The 22,906-nt window shown below is 49.4% G+C and overlaps 1 protein-coding gene across 1 annotated transcript in view; it reads left to right on the forward strand.

The window, feature by feature from the left end:
- The first annotated feature begins 14,391 nt into the window (after positions 1–14,391).
- Positions 14,392–22,906, forward strand: part of NUP107 (nucleoporin 107) — a 48,293-nt gene continuing 39,778 nt past the window's right edge. Inside the window, exons 1-4 of the mRNA XM_044980330.1 lie at positions 14,392–14,538; positions 19,969–20,054; positions 21,802–21,891; positions 22,320–22,429. Coding sequence (XP_044836265.1) covers positions 14,531–14,538; positions 19,969–20,054; positions 21,802–21,891; positions 22,320–22,429 — 294 coding nt within the window. The 5' untranslated portion in view covers positions 14,392–14,530. The remainder of the gene's footprint in view (positions 14,539–19,968; positions 20,055–21,801; positions 21,892–22,319; positions 22,430–22,906) is intronic.

Genomic DNA, 22,906 nt, shown 5'->3' on the forward strand with positions numbered 1-22,906 from the left:
TCACCACCATCTGTAAAATGGGGAGTTGAGGCACATATTAAGGTAAAGTTGCTAATTGTGGGTGCCCATCTTGATGACCAGGACATAATTTGTCAGAGTACTTAGCATTGTGAGGCACTTTGTGTGTTCAAAGCCCAGCTCTAATTGACTTCAGTTGCAGCTGTGAATTTCAGCATGTCTGCCAATCAGAACCCCTGGGTATCAAGTTGGGCACCCAGAGCTTATGCACAGGTGACAGCACTCTGATCTGCTGCCACTGCCTCATCCAATATCAACAGGGGCCAGGCCTCCTCCCCAACCCTGACCAGAAGGCACAGCATCCATTGCTTCCTGGGGGCTACCTTGCCCCACATAAAAACTTGTGTGGGCTTTGGCATGGGTGGTGGGGCCCTTGGCCATTGAAGGAGCCTCCAAGATGTATGGGAAGGTCATCTGCCTGACATCAGAGGCTGCTGTCCAGGAGGTGGTGGAGAAAGGCATCTCAGGGGTGACTTTTTTTTGCACCCCTCAAGCTCCTGGAGGCCCTAAGTGCACATGAACACTGCCCTTCAGTGTTCTCTTGCTGAGCCATAAGGACCCCTTTCTCTGCCATGTCATCTTGTTCTGCTGGCAGACTGCACAGCATGGGGAGCTTAGAGGGGTCATTCCTGGTGTCCTGTACCAGGTCCATTCACTGGGGGAGGCTTGGTGCTTCCTCTGATGGGTTTTGGGGAACATCCAGAGGGACTCTTGGCCTGGTGAGGAGGGCTGTCCAGCATCTCCACTTCTCAGGAGGGTGTAGGCCCTGCTTCTGCTGATGATGCCATCCACCCAGTTCCCCTATCGCCTCCACCAGCTGATAATCCTGCTTGAGTGCAGGGGTTGTCCTCCCTCTCATACTCTCCCAAGCAGACAGATGCTGCTGCTTAAAGGCTTTTTTTTTTTTTCCTTTTTTTGGGGGGGGGAGGGGGGAGGGGTTGGAAGGTCTATGGAGGAGAAGGTGGTGGTGACATTGGATAGGTCCTCTCCTGGGCTATTTCAGGGAGAGACCATCCCTGTTTCCCCAAGCGCTGAGCCCATCTCTCTTGCACTGTGGACCACCTCCTCCCCCTCTGGTCAGCCTTCCAAGGACACCCTGGAGGCCTGGGTACTGGCTATGGGGAGAGGAAGTGCAGCAAGCATAAGTTGTGGGTCCAGCCTCTCCCTGTCAAGAAGCAGGAGGCATCCTCCTGCTTGGCACCTGGAGAGCCCAATCGCTGGGCCTACTTTTGTGCCCCTTCAGAAAGCCCATCTACTGGAGCTGCCTCACAAAGCTCTGGCAGCAGAAGAGGACAGAGATGTTCCTCTCAGAGTCCCTTATAGGGGAAGCGTGCAGCCCCTACCCCAATGGAACTCACCTCAATCTCCTGGAGAGGACCTCCTCAGGCAGGGGTCTCTATGTGATCTTCCAGGAGATAGATCCAGGGCCTCTATCTCCTTTAGCCCAGGTGGAGGATGACACTCTGAAGCAGGTCTTGATCTGGGCCCCAAGTCCATCGCAGGGCCTGCTGCTCCGTTCTCAGTGTACTGCATGGGAAACTGCCCCTGCTCTAGATGATGGGGGCAGCTTCTGCTCTTTCCATGTGCCCAGCTACAGGTGGCCCCCTGCTCCACACCACTGAGCCCATTGAGGAGATGGCTGGGGACAAACAGCCAGGTTTGGGGCTTTCTGGGGCCCCCTCCTGAATCAAGGCAGGCATTCCCATGTGTACCAAATCAATCATTATCCAATCTGATGCCAAGGGTATGAGCACCAAACCCATCATGGCACCCAAGCCTGGTGTCATAAAGGGGGACCCACAGCTGCCCAGTCAGCCCCTGTGCCTAGTGAGATGGTACCACAGCTTAGCCAGTGGGGATCCCAATTTCATTCCTGATCCCTACACTTCCACCTCCCATCCTGTAGCTATTCCTCAGTGTCATATTCCCTTTTTCTGGAGGGTGGTATTTGTATTCTCGTTCCACCCATCAGGGGCTGCCGTATTCCCTCTGCTGCTCGCTTCTGTGTTGGGGGCCACAGTGGAGAATGCAGTGCAGGTGATACTTCACTGAGGTTTTGCTACTGGTGAGGGAGAGACCCAAAAGCCGCTGCCTGATGCCCCTGGCTGAGTCTACGGACCACTCAGCCCCCATCACGCTATGGAACAAGCTGCACTGGTTCTTGTAGGGGTGCCAGCATCTGGTTTTCAACAGGAGCGCCCACTCAAAAAGGGCCCCTGGTGGCTCCGGTCAGCACTGCACCCCAAACTATCTCCTGCACCTCAACCCTGAGCCCCCTCCTGCACCCCAAACCCTTCAGACCCATCCCAGAGCCCTCACCCCCTGCTATACTCCAACCCCCTGCCACAGTCCAGAGCCCCCTTGCACACCATGAACTTGTCATTTCTGGCCCCACCCTCGAGGAAGCACCTAGAGGAAGCTCTGAGCCTCCTCCTCCCCCCCGCCATGGGATTGTGTGTGACCCACGACTGATTTTTTGTGTGTGTTAATGGCCCCTGATAGAAAAAAGGTTCCCCACCCCTGGTTTAAGGACTAGTAAGTAAGAAATAGTATTTTTCCCCCACACTATTTAGCTAAAAGTTCCCGACACTGCTAGGGAAAGCTAGTCCAGCAGTTCTGAAAACCCAATATTTTTAGTCTAATTAGACCAGTTTTCAGTATCTTAAGACTACCCCCGATTAATCAGAAGACTTTAGTTACTAGAGTGGTTAGAGATGCCACAGCATATGTTGTAAACTAGCAATTGAAAGATTGTTTTAAAAACTATACAGTTAATTAATAATTCATATATATGTATTAGGACACAGCTGCATAGATCCTTCTTCCAGCAGGTAAAGGTTAGCATCGTTTATCAAGCTTAAGCATTATGAAGACATAAAAATTTAGAGTATTTACACAAAACTAGAGCACTTTGCAATGCATAATGTAAAACTGATTCTGTAGAATGCAGTATATAATTGGAGCCTAGTACAAGAGCAGAGTTATCACTTCTATTACAGTAGAGGGTGCAGAGAGTCTTCTAAAGAACCTATATGGTCCCCCATTACCACAGTATCTGAGCATCTCACAACTTTAATGAAATTATCCTTACAACACCCCTGAGAGGTAGGGAAGTTCTATTATCCCCATTTTATAGATGAAGAACTAAGGCATACCTCCTAAAGGGTTGCCATGGCCTGGGGTCAGTCTGAGTCAAGTTCTCAGTTCCTATAAAAATGCTCCAAATAGCCAGTGTCTCAGCCTCTGACAACCAAACTTCTACTACTTGCTTTCTCATGCTAGAGGTATTCTAAACAAAGGTGGGGTATGAAAGGCAAGTATCTGGTGCTTTAAAATCAGGCTGTTCAGGGCCCTCACCCTGACTCAGGGTAGGTGGGACCTGTTACCAGTGGCAGGCAATTCACCAAGGAGAAGAAAAACTGAATAAATTTTCTCAAGACGAGAAAAAATTGTTAAGAGTACTGAGCAGCAGCAGTACTCTTACAGTGCTCTGGAGAGAGAAGGGGAAACCACATATACATCCACCAGATGGTTAGGAAATGCAGCTTAAGAACTGGGTCTGGGTTGTAAGTTTTACTATGCAAATGGTAGTGGAAGGAGAAATGGTGCAGGAGTGTGGTTCACAACAATGTTCAGGAAATCATCAAGGTGTATGACCATTTAACAACTATCTGAATAGAAGCAAAGGAGTGCAGGTTGGTTGTTGTGCTGGTATATGTCCCACAACAACATTGTCCTGAGGAAGAGGTTAGGCAGGGCCTACAGAAACTAGAAGATATGGCCAGACCATAGGAATTATTGCTCATCCGGGCTCAAATTGATCAGGCTATGACCAGATACTGGGACGGTATGCACAGAGATTGCAGAATGCAGATGTTGCTGCACTGCTTGAGGGGTGTTTAGGTAATGAGTGGGCAAATGTCAACACTTGGTTCAAGAGAAGAGAAAGTCATCTTTGCACACACTGAAGCAGCAGAATAAGCATGCAAATAGATTTCTTGATAACCTAAATGAGCCAGAGGAGGAAGTTAAGGATTGTAAACTTTTCCTGAGCAAAATGGTCACACCCCAACACGAGCCACTGGTAACAGTTGCAACTGACAAATGGTCCTGGCATGAGCTGTGTACCAGCAAGACATGCATCAGGATATGGAGATTGTGTGGGGTGTCTGCAGATAAGGTTAGGGAAACAGCTGGAAGGTTTGAGACAAAAGGTACACAAATTGGAACAGTGGAAGAGTAGTCTATCTTTAAGAACATTTTGATCTGAGAAGCTGAGACAGTATGTAGACACACTAAGCTGGGTAGACCACAGTCTCATGAAGAATGGTAGTTAACAAGAAGGTGCAGAAAGAAATAAGAGAAACCAGAAAAGTGATGTAAAATAACTCTTTGAAAGAAGACATTGCCACCTATAGAGCCTCCAAGCGAGCAGCAAAGCAAGCAGTCAAAGGCAAGAAACCTAACTTTAGGCAAGCTCTATGAGATGAACAACTGCTCTCAACTTTCCAAAAAGAAAGTATATTCAATTGTGTGAAGAAGAAACAAAAGGAAGAAAAAGAGGGAACATACCATTTGTAAAGGATACGGGGGGCAGACTGCTTGTGATGGAAGACGTGCAAGTGACGGTGAGAATACTGCAAGGATATACTTAACCAGAACCCTTTAGATGCTACACTACCATCATGTGAACCAATTATTACGGATGTTGATCTCTCAGGGACAAATGTCAAGGCTCCAATGCTGAAGATGGTACCTGGAAAAGCAGCAGGACTGGACAAGGTCACAATAGAAATCATCAAAGTCTTGAGAGAGGTTGGTGTATGCTGGCTTATATGAGTCCTGCATGAAGTCTGAAAAGAGAAGAAAATTGCAAGAGAGTGAAGAAAGTCCACACTGGTCTGATATACAAACAAAAATGTGACATACAGGACCATTCAGAGTACCAAGGAATTAAGTTGCTATCCCACTGCATGAAACTGTCCAAGAGAATCATATACTGTCGCATTTGCTGAATAAAGGAGCCCATTTTAGGAAAGAGCAGTTAGGTTTTAGAAAAGAAAAAGGGACAATAGGTGGTGTGGTCATTGCTAGACAGTTGATGGAGGAGAAGCTGGAAGGAAACATTGAGTATGGCTGGGCTTGCATTGACTTCGAGAAAGTATCCAACAAAGCATCTGGGTGACTGCTGGTGCCTCTGCTACAATTCCATAGGGTACTGGAGGATCTTGTCCAGATGGTGATGGGTTTGGCTCAACTAGGTCTACTTCTAGGGGTTACAGAGCTTGGTGGAGTAGCCTTTTAGTTCTTTATAACTGACAGATGGTGATACTTGCATAGTTTTTAATACTATTAAGTCTAAAATGTACAATTATCATGTTTATGATGGTCGTGCCTGGGGGCCAAACAAGAGTAGACTCCATTGTGCTAGGCACTGTACATACATAGAATTTAGTTTATGGGAGCTGGGATTTCAAGTATGGGTATGCATATACCTTTTTTCCATCCAAGAAGTTACCTATTATTACAAGTTGTAAATTATATTAAAACATCCTTCCTATTTTATCAACATCTTATTATTAAACCAACTGCGCATCTGTTGTATCAATCAGTCAAGGCACGAACAAGCTTCAGCAGGACTTTATTTTTACAGTGGAAACCTCTTTACCAAGCTGCTGCTGCACGCTCTGCAACTCTCACTCCGCCTCCTCAACTCCTCCTCCCTCCTCCCTGTTTCCTGTCCTTTCAGACTCCCAACAGCCAGTGCTCCCAGTTCTAATCATTACAAGCACACCTAAACACCACAGCATCTGGTACCTTTCTGCAAGATATGAGATACCCGAGATAAGAGTAATAATTTTCATTTAGTTTTCAGTTGAGGATTTGAAAGCATTTTACAAATAAAGCCTCAGACACCCCTGTGACATAAGTAGGCAAACATATTCATTTTACAGAGTAGAAAGGTGAGAGAGAGGATAAGTGACTTGCCCAAGGTAATAGCACCTCAGTAGGGGAACTCTGACTAGAAGGCAGGCCGTCCTGAGACCCACACCCCACTCACTCTTCCTACGTATTTTAGACCTTGGGGAATAAGTATTACCTTCAGAGGAAACTTTCTTAAGAAACTAATTTAATACCTATAGATGTGCCAATTCTAGGTTAAGCTAAAAATTAAGTAGTTACAACTTTTACCTGCTACAGTTTGTTTCTTAAGAGTTAAATAACTTTACAAGAAGCAGCAGGTAGGTAAAAATGCCACATTTCTATAGAAATGTTCAGAGATGGTCAAATGTGGGAATTGCTGGGAAAACTCCTGCATCAGTTTCCTGGTAGTTTTATACTGTTATTATTTCTTACATTTCCTAGCCAAGACTTCTTTAAAAACATGGACACTTCTATGTGTCTTTGGGGACCCAATATAAACTCAGTGGTTGCCTCTCTGAGGGACACTTTTAGCATAAGAAGAAAATAGAAATAGGACCATCTACATTCCTAAATAGTGCTGGCTATCATACTGGGGAAGAGTATTTCTTTCACCTAATTAGTAGAATTAACATGGATTTTTGTTTTTAAAATGGTATCTACAGGGGCGGCTCTATGTATTTTGCTGCCCCAAGCATGGCAGTCAGGCAGCTTTTGGCGGCGCACCTGCGGGAGGTCTGCTGGTAATGCGGATTCGGCGGCATGCCTGCGGGAGGTCCCATGGTCCCATGTCTTCGGCGTACCCACTGCCGCATTGCCACCAAAACTGCAGGACCTCCAGGAGGCATGATTGTACAAGGGATCAGAAATAGATCCCACACTCACAGAGCATCACCCTGTTCAGCTTCCTCCCCCTGGTGTGATGGTTGGCCCATCTTGGCCAGTGCCAAGAGAAGGTTGAAGAAGAGGTCCTGTGACTTTGTGGGGCCATGGATGGGAGGTGTAGAGAAAAGTGCAGTCAGAACCACAGTAAGAAGTTTTGGAGAAGCCAGAAGAGGGGCTGCAATCTGATGTACCCTACCTAGATGTGTGCCAGGGTCTCCCGCTCACTGCAGAAGGGACATGTGTCCGGGGAGTTTGTGAACCATGCCAGGTACATCCCTGTGCTCAGAGCTGTGTGAAGGAGCCACCATCTAATCTCCCCAGAGAGTCGTGGGACCAGAGTGGAGTACAGGCTGGTCTACTGGGGTGCGTCGCCCTCCTTGGGAGGCAACAAGTCCCACCACTCAATCTCAGGGAAGGACATGAGGGTGAGGAAGTGGATGGGGTGATTCATGAGCACATCAGATGTTCCCTGGGCACAGTTCAGAAACAGACTGTCTGGATATTGTGCAGCTGGCTCAGGTGACCTGTTGGGGACAGGCGGGGAGGCCTGCAGGACAAGGGCCTCATTGCGAGTTCCAGAGGGTCAGGGGTGAGAAACACTCTCCCACAGGACCTGCTTGAAGAAACTGAGAGAAGCAGGAGGCAAAGCTGCCCTCACCTCCTGGAGCACACAATAGGGGACGTGCAGTGTGAGCAGCCCCATGCACTGGTAGAGTGCTGTGGGGTTCACCCACTCCCTCTGACTGCAGTCCAGAAAATCTCCAAGGCTTGTTATACCAGCCCCGCCCCCTGCCCCACCCCTTCTCTGAGGCCCTGCCCCCAATTCCCTCCAGCCCCCCTCCTTCCGGTGCTGGATGAAATGAAGCAGTGGGCTGAAACCAGGCTGTAGGTTCCCCACCCCTGCCTTAAACAGTATGTAAAGCCAACAGTTTCAGCTTATTTCTTGGTATCATTCCAATTAAATGAAAGTGCAAAGGGTGGGTGGGTGGTTTCAGTTAAATTCTTAATGGCCACTTGGCTCTCATGTTCCTCCTCAGCAGTCTGATAAAAAAGGCAAAGGCTGAATACTCCTGAATGTTGACCTACCTTGAGGTGTTGAGATACACTGGTGGACCAGTTGAGGGGGGGCAGGGGGGAGAGAAGATGATATGGGTATTACCACTGCCCATGCTCTACCTGTAAATTGGACTGTAAAGCCAGAAGGGACCACTGCGATCATCTCATGTGACCTCTTGTGTAACACAGCCATAGAACTTTCCAAAATAATTCCTGTTTGGGCTAGAGCATCTCTCTTAGAAAAACATCAAATTTTTATAAATCGCCAGTGATGGACAGTCCTGGGTAAATTGTCCCAATGGTTAATTACTCTGTTAAAAATGTATGCCTTATTTTGTCTAGCTTCAACTCCCAGACATCTGCTAGATTCAAGAGCCCATCATCAAATACTTGTTTCCAATGTACGTACTTATAGACTGATTGTCACCCCATAACCTACTCTTTAAGATAAAAAGATTGAGCTTCTTGATTCTATTATAAATCATGTTTTGCAATGAGGATGAGGAATTGTCTTAAGGGAATCAGTAATTAGGACAATTAAAATAAACAAAACAAGGTGTTTTCTACTGTTAATGTCTTTTTATAAGCAGACTTAGGGCTTGGCTACACGAGAGTTGCAGCACTGGTGGTGGCTTTACAGCGCTGCAACTCACTCACCGTCCACACTTGCAAGGCACATACAGTGCTGTATCTCCCTGGCTACAGCGCTGGTTGTACTCCACCTCGACCTGGGGAATAACGACTATAGCGCTGCTGATGCAGCGCTGCTCCGCCAGTGTGGCCACCAAAAGCGCTGTTATTGGCCTCCAGAGGTATTCGGAGGTATCCCAGAATGCCTGTTCAGCCACTCTGCTCATCAGTTCGAACTCTACTGCCCTGGCCTCAGGTGACCAAGCGTCAGACCCACCCTTTAAATTCCCCAGGAATTTTAAAAATCCCCTTCCTGTTTGCTCAGCCAGGTGTAGAGTGCAATCAGTGAATCTTTCCAGGTGACCATGGCTCCACGTGGCAAACAAGCCCCAGCATGGAGCAATGGCGAGTTGCTGGACCTCATCAGTGTTTGGGGGGAGGAAGCTGTGCAGTCCCAGCTGCGCTCCAGCCGTAGGAATTACGATACCAATGGGCAGATATCAAGGGCCATGCTGGAAAGGGGCCATGACCAGGGCACGCTGCAGTGCAGGGTTAAAGTGAAGGAGCTGTGGAGTGCCTACTGCAAAGCCCGCGAGGGAAACCGCCGCTCCGGCGTTGCCCCCATGACCTGCCATTTTTACAAAGAGCTGGACGCAATACTTGGGGATGACCCCACCTCCACTCCGAGGACCACAATGGACACTTCAGAACGGGGGGAGGAGGAGGAGGAAAGCGAGAATGAGGGTACTGGAGTGGGGGGAGACACCCCGGAGTCCCAGGAGGCATGCAGACAGGAGCTCTTCTCAAGCCAGGTGGACGGTAGCCAGTCGCAGCAGCCGGTACTTGGTGGAGAACAAACAGAGGAGCGGGTTCCCGGCAAGTGGCTTTTATTTTCAGGATTGAAATTTTTCAGGAGAGGAGGGAGAGTTAGGGCTGCATGCATGCATGCCTAGATGCGGAATAGCGCATTGATGTGGTCTATCACGTCGTGGTAATCGGCCTCGGTAATCTCTTCAAAAGTTTCAGCCAGAGCGTGGGCAATGCGCTTGCACAGGTTTCTTGGGAGAGCCACTGTGGTCCTTGTCCCAGTCAGGCTAACATGTCCGCGCCACTGTGCCGCGAGGGGTGGGGGGACCATTGCAAGACACAGGTAAGCTGCATAGGGGCCAGGGCGGAATCCGCATTGCAGTAGAAGACCCTCCAGTGCTTCCCAGGTGACCTGCAGCAGCGAGATATCTTCCAGGATAAACTCCTGTGGAAAATGTTGGGATAGTGTTCAGTGTAGGTGCCCCCTGCAGCTGTTTGCTTTCCCCAACGCACAGAAACCCAGAGGACAGTACAGCCCTGAAACAATCAGTCCCCCTTACTCACCATTTCGGGGCTCCCGTGGGTTATGTGTGCTCTCTTTGGGATGGGAAAATTATGCTATTGTGAAGACTGTTACCCTCCTTAACTGCGGGGGAATAACTGTCCGGTATAAACAATGCTGCCTCTGTTAAGTGTTGCATTTTTGCCTTTACAGATGCAACCTTGAGATCTCAGCTGCCCATGTTATCAACGGCTGAGAGACTAAAAAACTTCCGGAAGAAGCCGCAAAAAAGCAAAGAAGACATGCTGCAAGCAGTTATGCAGCACTCTGTCACAGAGAATCAAAAAGTGCAGGACTGGAGGGAAAGGGAAAGCAGGATCCTTCAGAGAAATGCAGCAGACAGGAAGAAAAGCACAAAGCATCTGATAAGCATCCTGGAGCACCAAGCAGACTCTATCCAGGTGCTCGTAGCCATGCAGGCGGAGCACTACCATGCCCGCCCCCCCTGCCGCCCTTGTCCCAAAGCTCTTTCCCTTGTGTCCCCATGTCAGCTCAAAACCCCCTTCCCCAGCATCCAGGTTCTTACCACCACCACCAGCTGCCTTCAACACCTGTACGTTCACCAAGCACCCCGGGGACCAAGACCCTTACCCTCTGCACTCAATCCCCCTCACCATGCAGTATAGCCATCCTGAAGTGCAGCAGTCATTGCACAGCCCTCCAGACAGGACATATTCAAACCTGTGACTGTACAGTTCCCCACCCCACCCCCCTGCCCTTTTAGGTTCCCAAAAACTTGTGTCTGTCAATAAAGTTATTTTCTTTTCAATAAATGAATTATTGGCTTTGAAAAGAGTCTTTATTATTGCAGAAAGTCAAAGATACCTTGGCCCAGGAAAGAAACAGGCACTGCAAATCAGCTTAGCAAACACAGATTCCTACTAACATTGTAACCACTGCACTTCACTCCCGTGCAAGGCACCAAACATTACTGTTGGTTTTCAGCCTCAAATTCCTCCCTCAAGGCATCCCTAATCCTTGCAGCCCTGTGCTGGGCCTCTCTAGTAGCCCTGCTCTCTTGCTGTGCAAATTCAGCATCCAGGCGTTGAACCTCGGAGGTCCATGCCTGACTGAATCTTTCACCCTTCCCTTCACAAATATTATGGAGAGTTCAGTATGCGGATATAACCGCGGGGATGCTACTTTCCCCCAAGTCCAGCTTCCCATACAGAGATCGCCAGCGCCCCTTTAAACGGCCAAAAGCACACTACACAGTCATTCGGCACCGGCTCAGCCTGTAGTTGAACCGTTCCTTGCTGCTGTCAAGGCTCACTGTGTACGGTTTCTTGAGCCACGGCATTAACGGGTAAGTGGGGTCTCCAAGGTTCACAATGGGCATTTCGACATCCCCTACTGTGATCTTCCGATCTGGGAAAAAAGTCCCGGCCTGCAGCTTCCTGAACAGGCCACTGTTCCGAAAGATGCGTGCATCATGCACCTTTCCGGGCCAACCTGTGTTAATGTCAATGAAACGCCCACGGTGATCCACAAGTGCCTGGAGAACCATGGAGAAATACCCCTTCCGATTAATGTACTCGGATGCTAGGTGGGGTGGTGCCAGAATAGGAATATGTGTCCCATCTATCGCTCCTCCACAGTTAGGGAAACCCATTTGGGCAAAGCTATCCACAATGTCCTGCACGTTCCCCAGAGTCACAGTTCTTCTTAGCAGGATGCGATTAATGGCCCTGCAAACTTGCATCAACACGATTCCAAAGGTTGACTTTCCCACTCCAAACTGGTTCCCGACCGATCGGTAGCTGTCTGGAGTTGCCAGCTTCCATATTGCAATAGCTACCCGCTTCTCCACCGGCAGGGCAGCTCTCAATCTCGTGTCCTTACGCCGCAGAGTGGGGGCGAGCTCAGCACACAGTCCCATGAAAGTGGCTTTTCTCATCCGAAAGTTCTGCAGCCACTGCTCGTCATCCCAGACCTCCATGACGATGTGATCCCACCACTCAGTGCTTGTTTCCCGAGCCCAAAAGCGGCGTTCCACGGTGCTGAGCATGTCCGTGAAGGCCACAAGCAACTTCGTGTCGTACACATTACGCAACTCGTTATCATCGTCGGACTCCTCACTGTCACTTTGGATCTTAAGGAATAGCTCAGCTGCCAAACGTGATGTGCTGGCGAGACTCATCAGCATACTCCTCAGCAGTTCGGGCTCCATTTCCCACAGAAATTGCGCTGCACAGAAACCGTTGAAAGAGGCAAGATGGCACCAAACGTGAACGGAAAAACAGGGATTGCTGGGATGTGAAGCGACGCATCACGGGGCGTTGGGACAGGAAGCAGAATGACCCGCACCCTCCGTCCCCTTTCCACAACCCACGGCGCCAGAATGGGAAAAGGTGCTCTGTGGGATAGCTGCCCATAATGCACCACTCCCAACACCACTGCAAATGCTGCAAATGTGACCACACTGCAGCACTGGTAGCTGTCAGTGTGGCCACACTGCAGCGCTTTCCCTACACAGCTGTACGAAGGCAGCTTTAACTCCCAGCACTGCACACCTGCAAGTGTAGCTAAACCCTCAGGAAGGAGATTGATGTCACTGAATTCTGAACAGGTATGAGAAAATATAGTCTCTGGTAACTTTCAGGAAATGGTTTGTAATGAATAGCGCTCCTCTATAAATATATAGACTGGTAAGTCTTTCTCCTAGCCCTCACTTATGGAATGAGAGGACAGAAATCATCTGCTGTGTGTTCCAGTGAAATGTCTGAAACCTAGTTATAGAATAAATAGGAAATTAAAGAATTAAGAGTTATCTTAAATTTGGGTAAGGAAATATGTGTGTTGTAAAGAAAGTCCCTGACTAGCAAGAAGAAGGAAGGCCTTGAAAGTAATGAGTCATAAGGCCAGAAGGAATGATGTAGAGAAAATGTCTGGTTAAAAAAATAACTAAATAATGGGAAATTTCTAAGAAGGGCTCTGACTAATAGGAGTGACTGCAGATGGTTTTAAATAAGACTTAGGCTTTGTCTACACTGCACTTTCGTTGGTAAAACTTTTGTCATTCAGGGGTGTGGAAAAAACACGTCCCTGAATGACAAACGTTTTACAGACAAAAAGCACTGATGTGGACTGTGCTTTTGGCTCTTGCTCTCTCCCTCCGACAAAGAGCAGCGACATTGGAGCACCTGTTAGCAGGAGGGCTGTGTCACTAAAAGGTGTGTAGTGTTGACATAGCCAGAGTATCTTAGAAGGAACCAACATGGCCCGTTCTACCCCACTTATCAATGTTGCCTAAAAAATTAGCACCTATGTGAACCCAGGTGCAATGGAAAAACTGTTGGTCAGCAGAAAGGAGGGGAAAAGATAGGGAGGAATGGCCTTGAAGAGAAAGGTGGTTTTAATCTGGACAAGATTTATAACTGGAATTAAGGGTGAACTGTCTCAAAAAATATTTCACTTGTCGATAATTCACAGTGACATCACTTGTTTGTTAAAAGGCATAAAAAAGTAAACTTTTAAAGGGTTCATTGTGAATACCTGCCTGACCAAGTTGGAGCTGACCAATATGTGTCTAAAGCATCCCTGGGTTTAGCCCATTTCTAAGTATCTTGATCAAATGCTTATAACTGTTTTGTTACTGTTTGGATGTAGTAAATTGCTTATTAGTTAGTCATGTTTAGCACAATTGTATAAATACCATTTGGCCTCTGGATTTAATAAAGAAATTATCATAGTAAAAACTAAGTATACATCATAATTCCAACACTAGTTCATTATTTTTCCACTTATTTGGCTTGGCTATAAGGGCAGAACCTGTTAGCCAGAATTACCAATTTATTTCTGTTCAGCAGTGGAGTATTTTCCTTGAAGCAGCACTAACCTCCCATAAGGTAATCGAGGGCAGACTGCTAACTCCCATTTGTGGGTGATGAGTAAGAGGCTTTCCCTAGCATAGGCTGGTAGGGGATAATTTTCTGAAACTTTTCTTTTTAATAGACTGTATTCCATGCCTTTAGTGTTGGAAACAACCTTCCACCTGTGCGTTACAAGGGTAACGCCCTGCCGCCCTCTGCACAGCTCCGGCGCCTCTGCTTATGCTCCCCCAGGGCCAGGAAGCAGCAGCGGATTGAAATTAACGAGCCTTTGGCGCCTGAAGCCGCCCCTGCTGTCAGTCGCGCTCCGCGGGCGCCGGCAGCCTGGCGAGCGGGCAGCTTTGAGGCTATGGGCGAAACGCCGGCAGCAGGACGGGGAAGCCGGGCACAGGCTGGTGCTCGCGCGGGCCGGCGAGGATAACACCTCCCCGCGCAGGGGCGAGCAGCGGGCACCGGGGGCGCGCAGGCTCCTCCGAGGGGCGCAATCCCGCTGCAGAGCCCCGGCATCGGCCGCGCGCACCCGGGAGGGTCTGTGTGCAGCCCCCGAGCGCCGCGCGCGCGATGGAGGGGGAGGGGCAGCCCCCTGCGCCTCTTCGGGGTGAGCGCGCAAGGCCTGGGCGCTCGCGCCGCCCTCCTCGTTCTAACTGAAACGCGAACGCACAGCCCAGGGCAGCCGCTATGCGCATGCGCAATGTAGCCGCGATCCTTCCCCGGCAAATCCGGTCTCGTTCAACTTCCGGTTCAAGGACCCAGGCGCTTCCGGAAAGCGGCCGGGCGGGCTGGAGAGACTCCGGCGTGAAGCGGCGGCCGGGCCCGGGCCATGGAGAGGTGAGCGCGGCAGCCGAGCGGGGCCCGGGGTGAGGGAGGGCCGGGCCCGTAGGGAGACAAGGCCCCAGTCGGGGCCCCCGTCTTCTCCCCCCGCTGTCACGGTGGCTCCGCGCCCTGGCGCTCGCTTCTCCCGCCTCCCCTGAGGCCTTACAGCCCCCGAGAGCCGGCGAGCGCGGCCCTCCCCTCTCGCCTGCCGGCTCGGGGCCGCCTTCGGAGCCCTCTGCGGGGGGGGGGTGTCCATGGAAACGCCGCGGGGACCGGCTCTCGGAGCCTCTTCAGAGACACCCCCCCGCGCAGACTTCCCCGAGAGGCTCTGGAGCGGTGGCAGGCGGTGGGGGACAGATCAGTTAGACAGACCCCGGGGGGGCCTGTGAACAGATTATAAAGCCAGAAAGGGCTGTTGTGCTCTCTGGTCTGACCTCCTGCGTAACCTGGGCCGGGCCACGGGGCTTCTCCAACATAAATCTTGCTGCCTCAAGTCCAGTTGCTCAGGTTGAACTAGAGCAATTTGGCGGGGGGGGGGGAATATCCATATCCATATCCACCCTAACCCTCGGTAAATGGTTCTAGTGGTCAGTTAGTGCACACACTTCTAACAAGGGGGATGTTTTTAGTCTGAACTGGTCTAGTTTCAACTTCAAGCCATTAGATCAGGGGTCTCAAACTCAAATGACCGCGAGGGCCACATGAGGACTAGTACATTGGCCCGAGGGCTGCATTACTGACACACACACCCTGCCCGCTGCCCCTTCCATGAGGCCCCGCCTCTTCCCACCCCTTCCCTGCCCCCATTCCAACCCCTTCCCTGAAATCGGCACCACAACTCTGCTCCCTCCCTGCCCCCAGGGGGTGCAGGAGGAGTGTGGGGGTGGCAGGGGCTCAGGGCAGGGAGTTGGGGTGTGGGGTGCAGGAGAGATGAGGGGTGCAGTGGGGGTCAGGGCCAAGGGATTGGGGTGCAGACGGGGTGTGGAAGGGGGCTTGGGGGTGAGTTGGGGTGCAGCAGGGGTGCAGGGTGTGGCAGTGGGTTCAGGGCAGGGGTTGGGGTGCAGCAATGGGTTCAGGGGAGAGGGTCGGGTGCAGGGTGTGGCAGGTGGCTCAGGGCGGTGGGTTGGGGTGTAGGGTGCAGCAGGGGACTCAGGGCAGGGGGTCAGGGTGCAGGGTACCGCAGGGGGTTGGGGTGTGGCAGGGGGTTCAGGGCAGTGGGTTGGGGTGTGGAAGGGGGTTGGGGTGCAGGGTGCGGCAAGAGGCTCAGGGCAGGGGGTTTGACTGCAGGAGAGGCTCGGGGGGCAGGCTCTGGCCTGGTGCACACTGTAGGGTGACCAGATCACCCAGGTCAAATATCGGGGGGCGGGGGCAGAGGGGGAAAAAATGGCGGCAGAGAAAAAAAAATCCCCCACCCCCGATTCCTCCTCCCTCCGCAAGCGCTGGAGGGAGGCCCGGGAGACTCAGGGGAGCACGGGGCCGGGGTGAGTGTGAGTCCAGCCTGGCCCCGAGCAGGCAGGACTCAGGCGTGGTATCTGGAGGGAGAGTACGGGGTGGCCTGCGGGGCCAGGCAGCGGCTGTTCTCCCCACCTGGGCAGCAGGACTCGGGAGCAGCCGCTGCTGCAGCTCCCACTGCCGCGGGGGGAGGAAGCGGCCGCTGGCCAAGCTCTGCAGCTGCGGCTCTGGCGCCCACGAACCCCCCGAGCCCGGGCCTGCTGCGGGGACCCAGCGCGCACGCTGCGCATACCCAGCTCCTGGCCACTCGCGTCTGGGCTGCCTGCCCAGCTGGTGCAATCCTGCGGGCGGCCTCGGAGTGGGGGCAGCAGGCCCCAGCCCCCCGCATCCCGCTCGGGTCCTGCAGGGGAACGAACGGGACTGGGCTGCCGATGCCTCCGCCACGGGATTGCACCAACTGGGCAGCCAGCCCAGACGTGACTGGCCAGGGGCTGAGCGCAGTGTGCGCGCTGCCCCGCAGCAGGCCCGGGCTTGGGGGGTTCGGGCCCGGGCACCAAAGCCGCAGCCGCCGAGCGCCACGTGCTTGGCCACTTCCTCCCCCCGCAGCAGTGGGAGCTGCAGCAGCGGCTGCTCCCGAGTCCCCTGCCCAGGTGGGGAGAACAGCCGCCACCTAGCCCCACGGGCCGCCCCCCTACTCTCCCTCCAGGTACCGCGCCCGAGTCCTGCCTGCTCGGGGCCAGGCCAGATTCACACTCACCCCGGCCCCGCACTCCCCTGAGTCTCCTGGGCATGGCATGCTTGGAAAGAGGCGGGGATTTGGGGAGGGAGACAATGGGGCAGTGAGGGGGCGGGGATGGGGGCGAGGATTTGGGGAAGGATCCAATGGGGGAAGGAGGGGGCGGAGTTGGGGCAGGGGAGGGCGCGAGCCCTTCGGGCTCCGGAGCCTTTGCTTGTTTGTCCAGTGTCCCAACCTAACATTGGTCGGGACGCGGGACAAACAAGCAAATATCGGGACAGTCCCGATAAAATCGGGGCGTCTGGTCATCCTAGCACACTGGGGGAAGGGTAGGCTCCCTGCCCCTGTGCTGCTCTGGGAAGCGGTTGGACCGTGGGGGAGCAAGGGCACAGGAGCGAGTGTTGCTGTTGCTTCAGGCACTGCCCCCAGCATCTCCCATTGGCCAGGAACGGGGAACCGCAGCCAATGGGAGCTGCTGGGGGCGGTGCCTGAAGCAACATCAACACACGCCCCTGTGCCTCTCTTCCCCCACATTCTTTCCGCTTCCCAAAGCATTGCGGGAGCAGGCAGGCAGGGAGTCTGCTCTAGGTAAACTCTGGAGGGTGGCGGGGGGGCTGTGAGGAGCTCATGCGGCCCGCAGGCCTTGTGTTTGAGACCCCTGCATTAGATCTTGTTATATGTTTTAAAACAGGTAAATGCAACATCATATATTTAGGACCAAGAATGCAGGTCTGTATTGTGCAAATCAGGGACTCTGAAAGGAGCTACTAGAATAATTTGAGGGCTGGAAAAACTGCCTTACAGTGAGATGTTAAAGAAGTTAAATCTAGTTTATATAGGAGAAGGTAAAGAGGTGACTTGATCATGGTCTACAGCAGGGGTTGGCAACCTTTCAGAAGTGGTGTGCCAAGTGTTCATTTATTCACTCTGATTTAAGGTTTCGTGTGCCAGTAATACATTTTAACGTTTTTAGAAGGTCTCTTTCTATTAGTCTATAATATATAACTAAACTATTGTTGTATGTAAAGTAAATAAGGTTTTAAACATTTTTAAGAAGCTTCATTTAAAATTACATTAAAATGCAGAGCCCCCTGGACCGGTAGCCAGAATCCGGGCAATGTGAGTGCCATTAAAAATCAGCTCGCATGCCGCAGATTGCCTACCTCTGGTCTACAGATATCTATATAGGGAAGAATAATCTGATGATAGATGGGTCTTTAATCTGTCAGAAAAAGATACAATGAGATCCAGTGTCTGGAAATCTGAGTTTATCTAGCTTCAACCAGAAATAAGATAACTAATCAATAGAACACCGTATCCATGGACATGCTGGATTCTCTATCTCTTGAAGTCTTTACATCAAAACTGGGTATTTGGATGAGGTTCTTGGGCCTATGTTATACAAGACCTCAGACTAGATGGTAGTCTGTTCTGGCCTTAAAATCTATTAATCTAAGTGAAGCTCCATGCTACCCAGTGCATGTAAATTGACTTCTGGGGCTCTGTAGCCTTGGCAGTTTTCCACATAATTAGAAACCCCACTTTATCGGATGCATGTTACTTAGTATTCCATCTGTAGTGTCTCTAAATATTATATAGAACATTTGCATAAGAAATAGATTTAAAAAAATCTTTGCATAAATGTGCCACGTTAAGGCTTTTTGCACAACTTTCTCAAAGTACTCTGACTAATGGCTTAAACCAGGGGTGGCCAAACCGTGGCTCACAAGCCCTGTGCCGCTTTTTTACAGTTAAAGTGCGGCTTGTGGGAACCCCCTCACCCCCATTCTCTGCCTACCAGACTGTGGAACGGAGCTTGGGGCTTTTGCCCTACAGTGGGGTGGTGGGGCTAGGTGCTTGCCAGAGATGACTGTGCCTGCTGAGAGTGGGGCAGTGGCAGATTAGCGATTGGGCCAATGGGGCCTGTGTCCAGGGGTGCCCTTGAGCCCCAACCCACTCCGCCCACCTGCACGGTACTCCTGCTGGGGAATGGGATTGGGGCCCAGGGGAGCTTGCCCTGCTCTATCCACCTGCCTGGTGCTCCTGTTGGGGCACGGGGGCTTCCCCTGTTCCTCAGCAGGAGTGCTGGATGGGGCAAGCCCCCGCTCCCTGAACCCATTTCCCTGGCAGGAGTGCTGGGGGGAAAGGTGGGGGGACTGCAGGTAGAAGGGGTGGGGAAGAGCCCCCACTTGCTCTGACCCAGGGCCCCACAAAAGCTTAATCAGCCTCTGAAGTGGAGGGGCACAATTTAAAGGTTCAGCCCCCCCTGCAGCTCCAGTCATGTCTCTCCCCCCCCCCCGCCTTGCCCCTCTCTTATCCCCATTGGCCCCTCCCTGCAGCTCCCAGGTGCTAGCCCTGCATAGAGAGGGAGTAGCAAATTGCTGGGAGCTGCAGGGTGGGGCTGCTGCTTTAGCTCCACAGAGAGGCAGCAGCAAAAGCCGTCTCTCTCTCTCTCTCTCTCTCTCTGCAGCTCCCAGCTGTTTGCTGCTGCCTCTCCCCATGGCCACAGCTTCCAGCTTGCCAGTTCCAGCAGCTGCTGTTCAGGGATGGAGTACAGTGGTGGCACCATGTGACTGAGCAGGGACAGCAAACTCTTTCAAAAATCTGGGGGAGCATGTGACCCCCATGTGCCCCCCCCGTCTCCTCTGGCTTCTGCCCAGTGGGGAAGGGGGGATCTTAGGGTTCAGCCCCATGGAGTGTACCTTTCGGGGCTTCAGCCCAGAGCCCGGCAGGCACCTCCCAGAACTCAATCCCTGAGACCTCCATCCCCACATGGCAGAAGCCCCAAGCCCCACCACCTCACCACGGGGCTGAAACCTTGCGCCACAACAGGCGCCTCCCATGGGGCTGAAGCCGCAAACCCTGACAAGCACCTCCCATGGGGCTAAAGCCCTGAGATCCCCTTCCCTGCAGGGCTGAAGCCCCAACCCCCAGCAGGTGTGCCTTGGCTTTCAGACTTCTGAAGATTGTCATACGCAGCTCGGACGGTCAATAAGTTTGACCACCCTGGCTTAACCACTGCAGCCTCAACAGCATTATGAGAATCAAGTGCTCCACAAGGACTTTTTAAATAAAGGCTATTGCTGGATAGATATCAGTATTTGGAGTTCCACTTTTAAGTTTTTCTTTTTTTGATATTTTTCTTTTTAATTGGATTTTTGAGTTAATGCCATAAAGTTACTGGATACACTTCTCATCCTTTTGGAAAATGTAATCTGAATGTGTTTACTTATAGCAACTATCTTCCTATTTTGTAGGAATGAATTTGGAGAGATGTCATCCCCACAAGATGTAGACGTGACCAGGCCCGCTCGGAAACAGAGCGCTAAAAAAAGAGTTTCTAGTATCCTTTTTCTGTCAAGGTTTTTTTCTGCCTGTTTTAAAGGGTATAAAAATTGTGATTGCTGAATGCAGCAGTTAACTTTTCATGGGTTTGAGTATAGTAAATGAAGGCTTTCCAAAAATTGAATTCTTGTCAGGTGAAGAGTACTGTAAAATGTATTCCTTTAATTTCATGCACATTTGAAGTCACAAATTTCATTGAAGTATATGTTAAAAATCTAATTTCTGGGAACTTTATACCTACTGTTTTAAAAGTAACTTCTGTCTATAAGTGAAAGAGTTTACTTTTTTACTCTTTCAGTTAATTTGCTAGTGCACTCAACAGCAATTTGTTTCACTGTTTCCCCTATGTAGTCCTTCAGTTTTACCTCCTGCTCGCAATAGGATTTCATAGAGGAAAAGGAGGGATATTTTAAAAAATATAAAAATGCGATTTTACAAGCACAAAGATTGATTGGTTGGGTGGCTTGGGGTGTGTGAAGCTCCTGGAATATCTTGACTCCATATTTTATTTTTAATTTGACTTGGTTCTCAGTTAAGTCTCCCTTCAAGAACTCTTAGTGAAACTAGAAAATCCAGGTTAGTTTGATTTGGAAAATGAATATTATTGTGTATTTAGCAGCATACTACACCACCTTGCCTGTTTTGCAGAACTTTTCCAAGTGATTCTTTAGGACTAAACTGAAAGACAGTTGTATATTTATTGGAGGACAGTTTTGCAATAATTTGTGTTTTGTCTTGTAGAGTTCCCCTAGCTTCTCCGTTATGTTTGTTTTAAACTTCAAAATATGTTCTAGCATCTAGGTTATTTTCATACTATACTTAGATCAGGGATTGAATAATGAATTTATCCATCACAGGTGGGAAGCTTCTGCAAGAGTGTATATGGGCATAAATTATCAATTTCTGCAGAATTGAATGGTTTGCTTTCAAAAATAGTTTTTATGGTTGAGAGAACAGTTTTCTATGTGTGAATTAATGCAGTAATATTTTCCTGAATCTGAGAGCAAGTGAGTCTGTTGCTGGTAGCTGTCCTAAGCAACTACAGAATAAAACTAACAAGATGCTGGTCCTGTTCAGAATTCTGAAGAACAGCAGGGAATCTAGTAGGGAAATTGACAGGAATCATGCGAGTTTCATGCTGCTTGGCAAATCTAGAAGCAATCACACACTGGAGTTATGTATTGAGTAGGAGGAACCACAAAACAAATTGAGGAAAAGGTAGAGGAGAAGAGAATTCTTCTCTCCCACCCTCTCCAAAGCAATTAGCAGGCTTATATGGCTAGAGAGCAGATGTAGAAAGCTTTTTTTTTTTTCTTTCTGTGAGGGGTGGAATTTCAGATTAAGCAGATACATTCTAGCAAAAGGCAGATGTAATACTACTAATACCCTCCTCAATCCCAGCACCTGTGGGTCTGGAATACTTCCCAGAGGGTTTCTTCTAGACTCCTCACTGTGAGTCTCCCTCCATCCGCACACTCATCTTCAGTATCTTCCTAAAGTTAGTAGGTTTAACCTTAGTCCTCTAGCTATTAAGTCTGCGGCAAATATTTCAAGTTTATCTAACGGGGACTATCTCTTAGCCTTGTTAAATTTAGTGGACTAGATGTACATTCCTTATGGTATCTTAAGGATTTCTAAAGATGCTATTAGCAGAGATGGTTCATTCATATTATTAATCACTCACAATAATTTTGTAATGGACCTGAGATGGAGTTTAGGGCATTCTTTCTTAACGTGTCCACCAGTTCTTGCATCCCTGGATGACAGTCTTGGTAATGGAATATCAAGAGGCCAGATAGTTCCCCGAACTCCAGGGTCATTGCTTCGCCAGTCCTGTAAGTTGTTTGGGGTTTTTTTTGTTTGCGTGCGTGCCCCCCACTTCCTTCTCCACTTCCATCTCCACTTCCATGAATAGTAAATTGTAGTTTGTGATTACACTAAATGTTTTGTTTTCTATATTTTTATTTCTCACTATTCTATTTTACCTCAAAGACTTTATTCTGTAATTGTCTTAAAGTTTATTAAGGCTGAGACAATGTTTCTTTCTGTGTAGCAGCAGGCATACTGACAAAGCCCAAATAATAATAGTAAAGATAATGTTACCTAAACTTTGAGAGAGAAACAGTTCAGCTCTTTCCTTAGTTAACTGAATGTAGGACTTCGTAAGTACATTTACAATCTCAATTACTGATTTTTTTTTTTTGGCAACAGAGCTCCATAGCCTTAAACTTTCTTTTTAGAAAAATATTGTTTTGCTTTTCAGTTACTCCACATACACGATGTTTCACAAAGCAGCTAGATATGTCTACCATCCTGGGAACAGGAGGGAAATCGCCTCAATTTACTCCTGGATTCTTTGGCCATCTGTCTATGGTATGAAGATTATAGGGCATGTTGTTCTCCCTTCTTCGCTCATATGAACCTTATGACAAGGTTTTATTTTATTGCTTAATATTTTCAGATTCCTATTAATTGTACATTTTGAATATTAGAAAATGGTAATGTCGCTTGCTTATTAATATATTTTTGCTCATGTTTTGTATCAAGCTGTGTTAGGATAACTAGTATTTAATTAAACACAAAAATATAAAGTTTATTTTTTTAAACAAAAAAACCCTAAATGTTTTGGATATATAAACTTCTCTTATCAAAACATGTTTCATATTTACAACTAAACTATTAAATGAACGGAGGGATTGATTGTAGTCAGGGAATTAAACTGATTATGTAAGGTCAGCCTGGGAAAACTTTCAATATGCACAACTGAAAGTGACTGAAGCATAGGTTCCCATTCACCAAAGTCTCTTAAAAATGAGACAACAGTCTTCTAAATTATTTAGGCTGTCCTTC

This window comes from Mauremys mutica, chromosome 1, assembly GCF_020497125.1.
Source record: "Mauremys mutica isolate MM-2020 ecotype Southern chromosome 1, ASM2049712v1, whole genome shotgun sequence".
Taxonomy (NCBI): Eukaryota; Metazoa; Chordata; order Testudines; family Geoemydidae; genus Mauremys; species Mauremys mutica.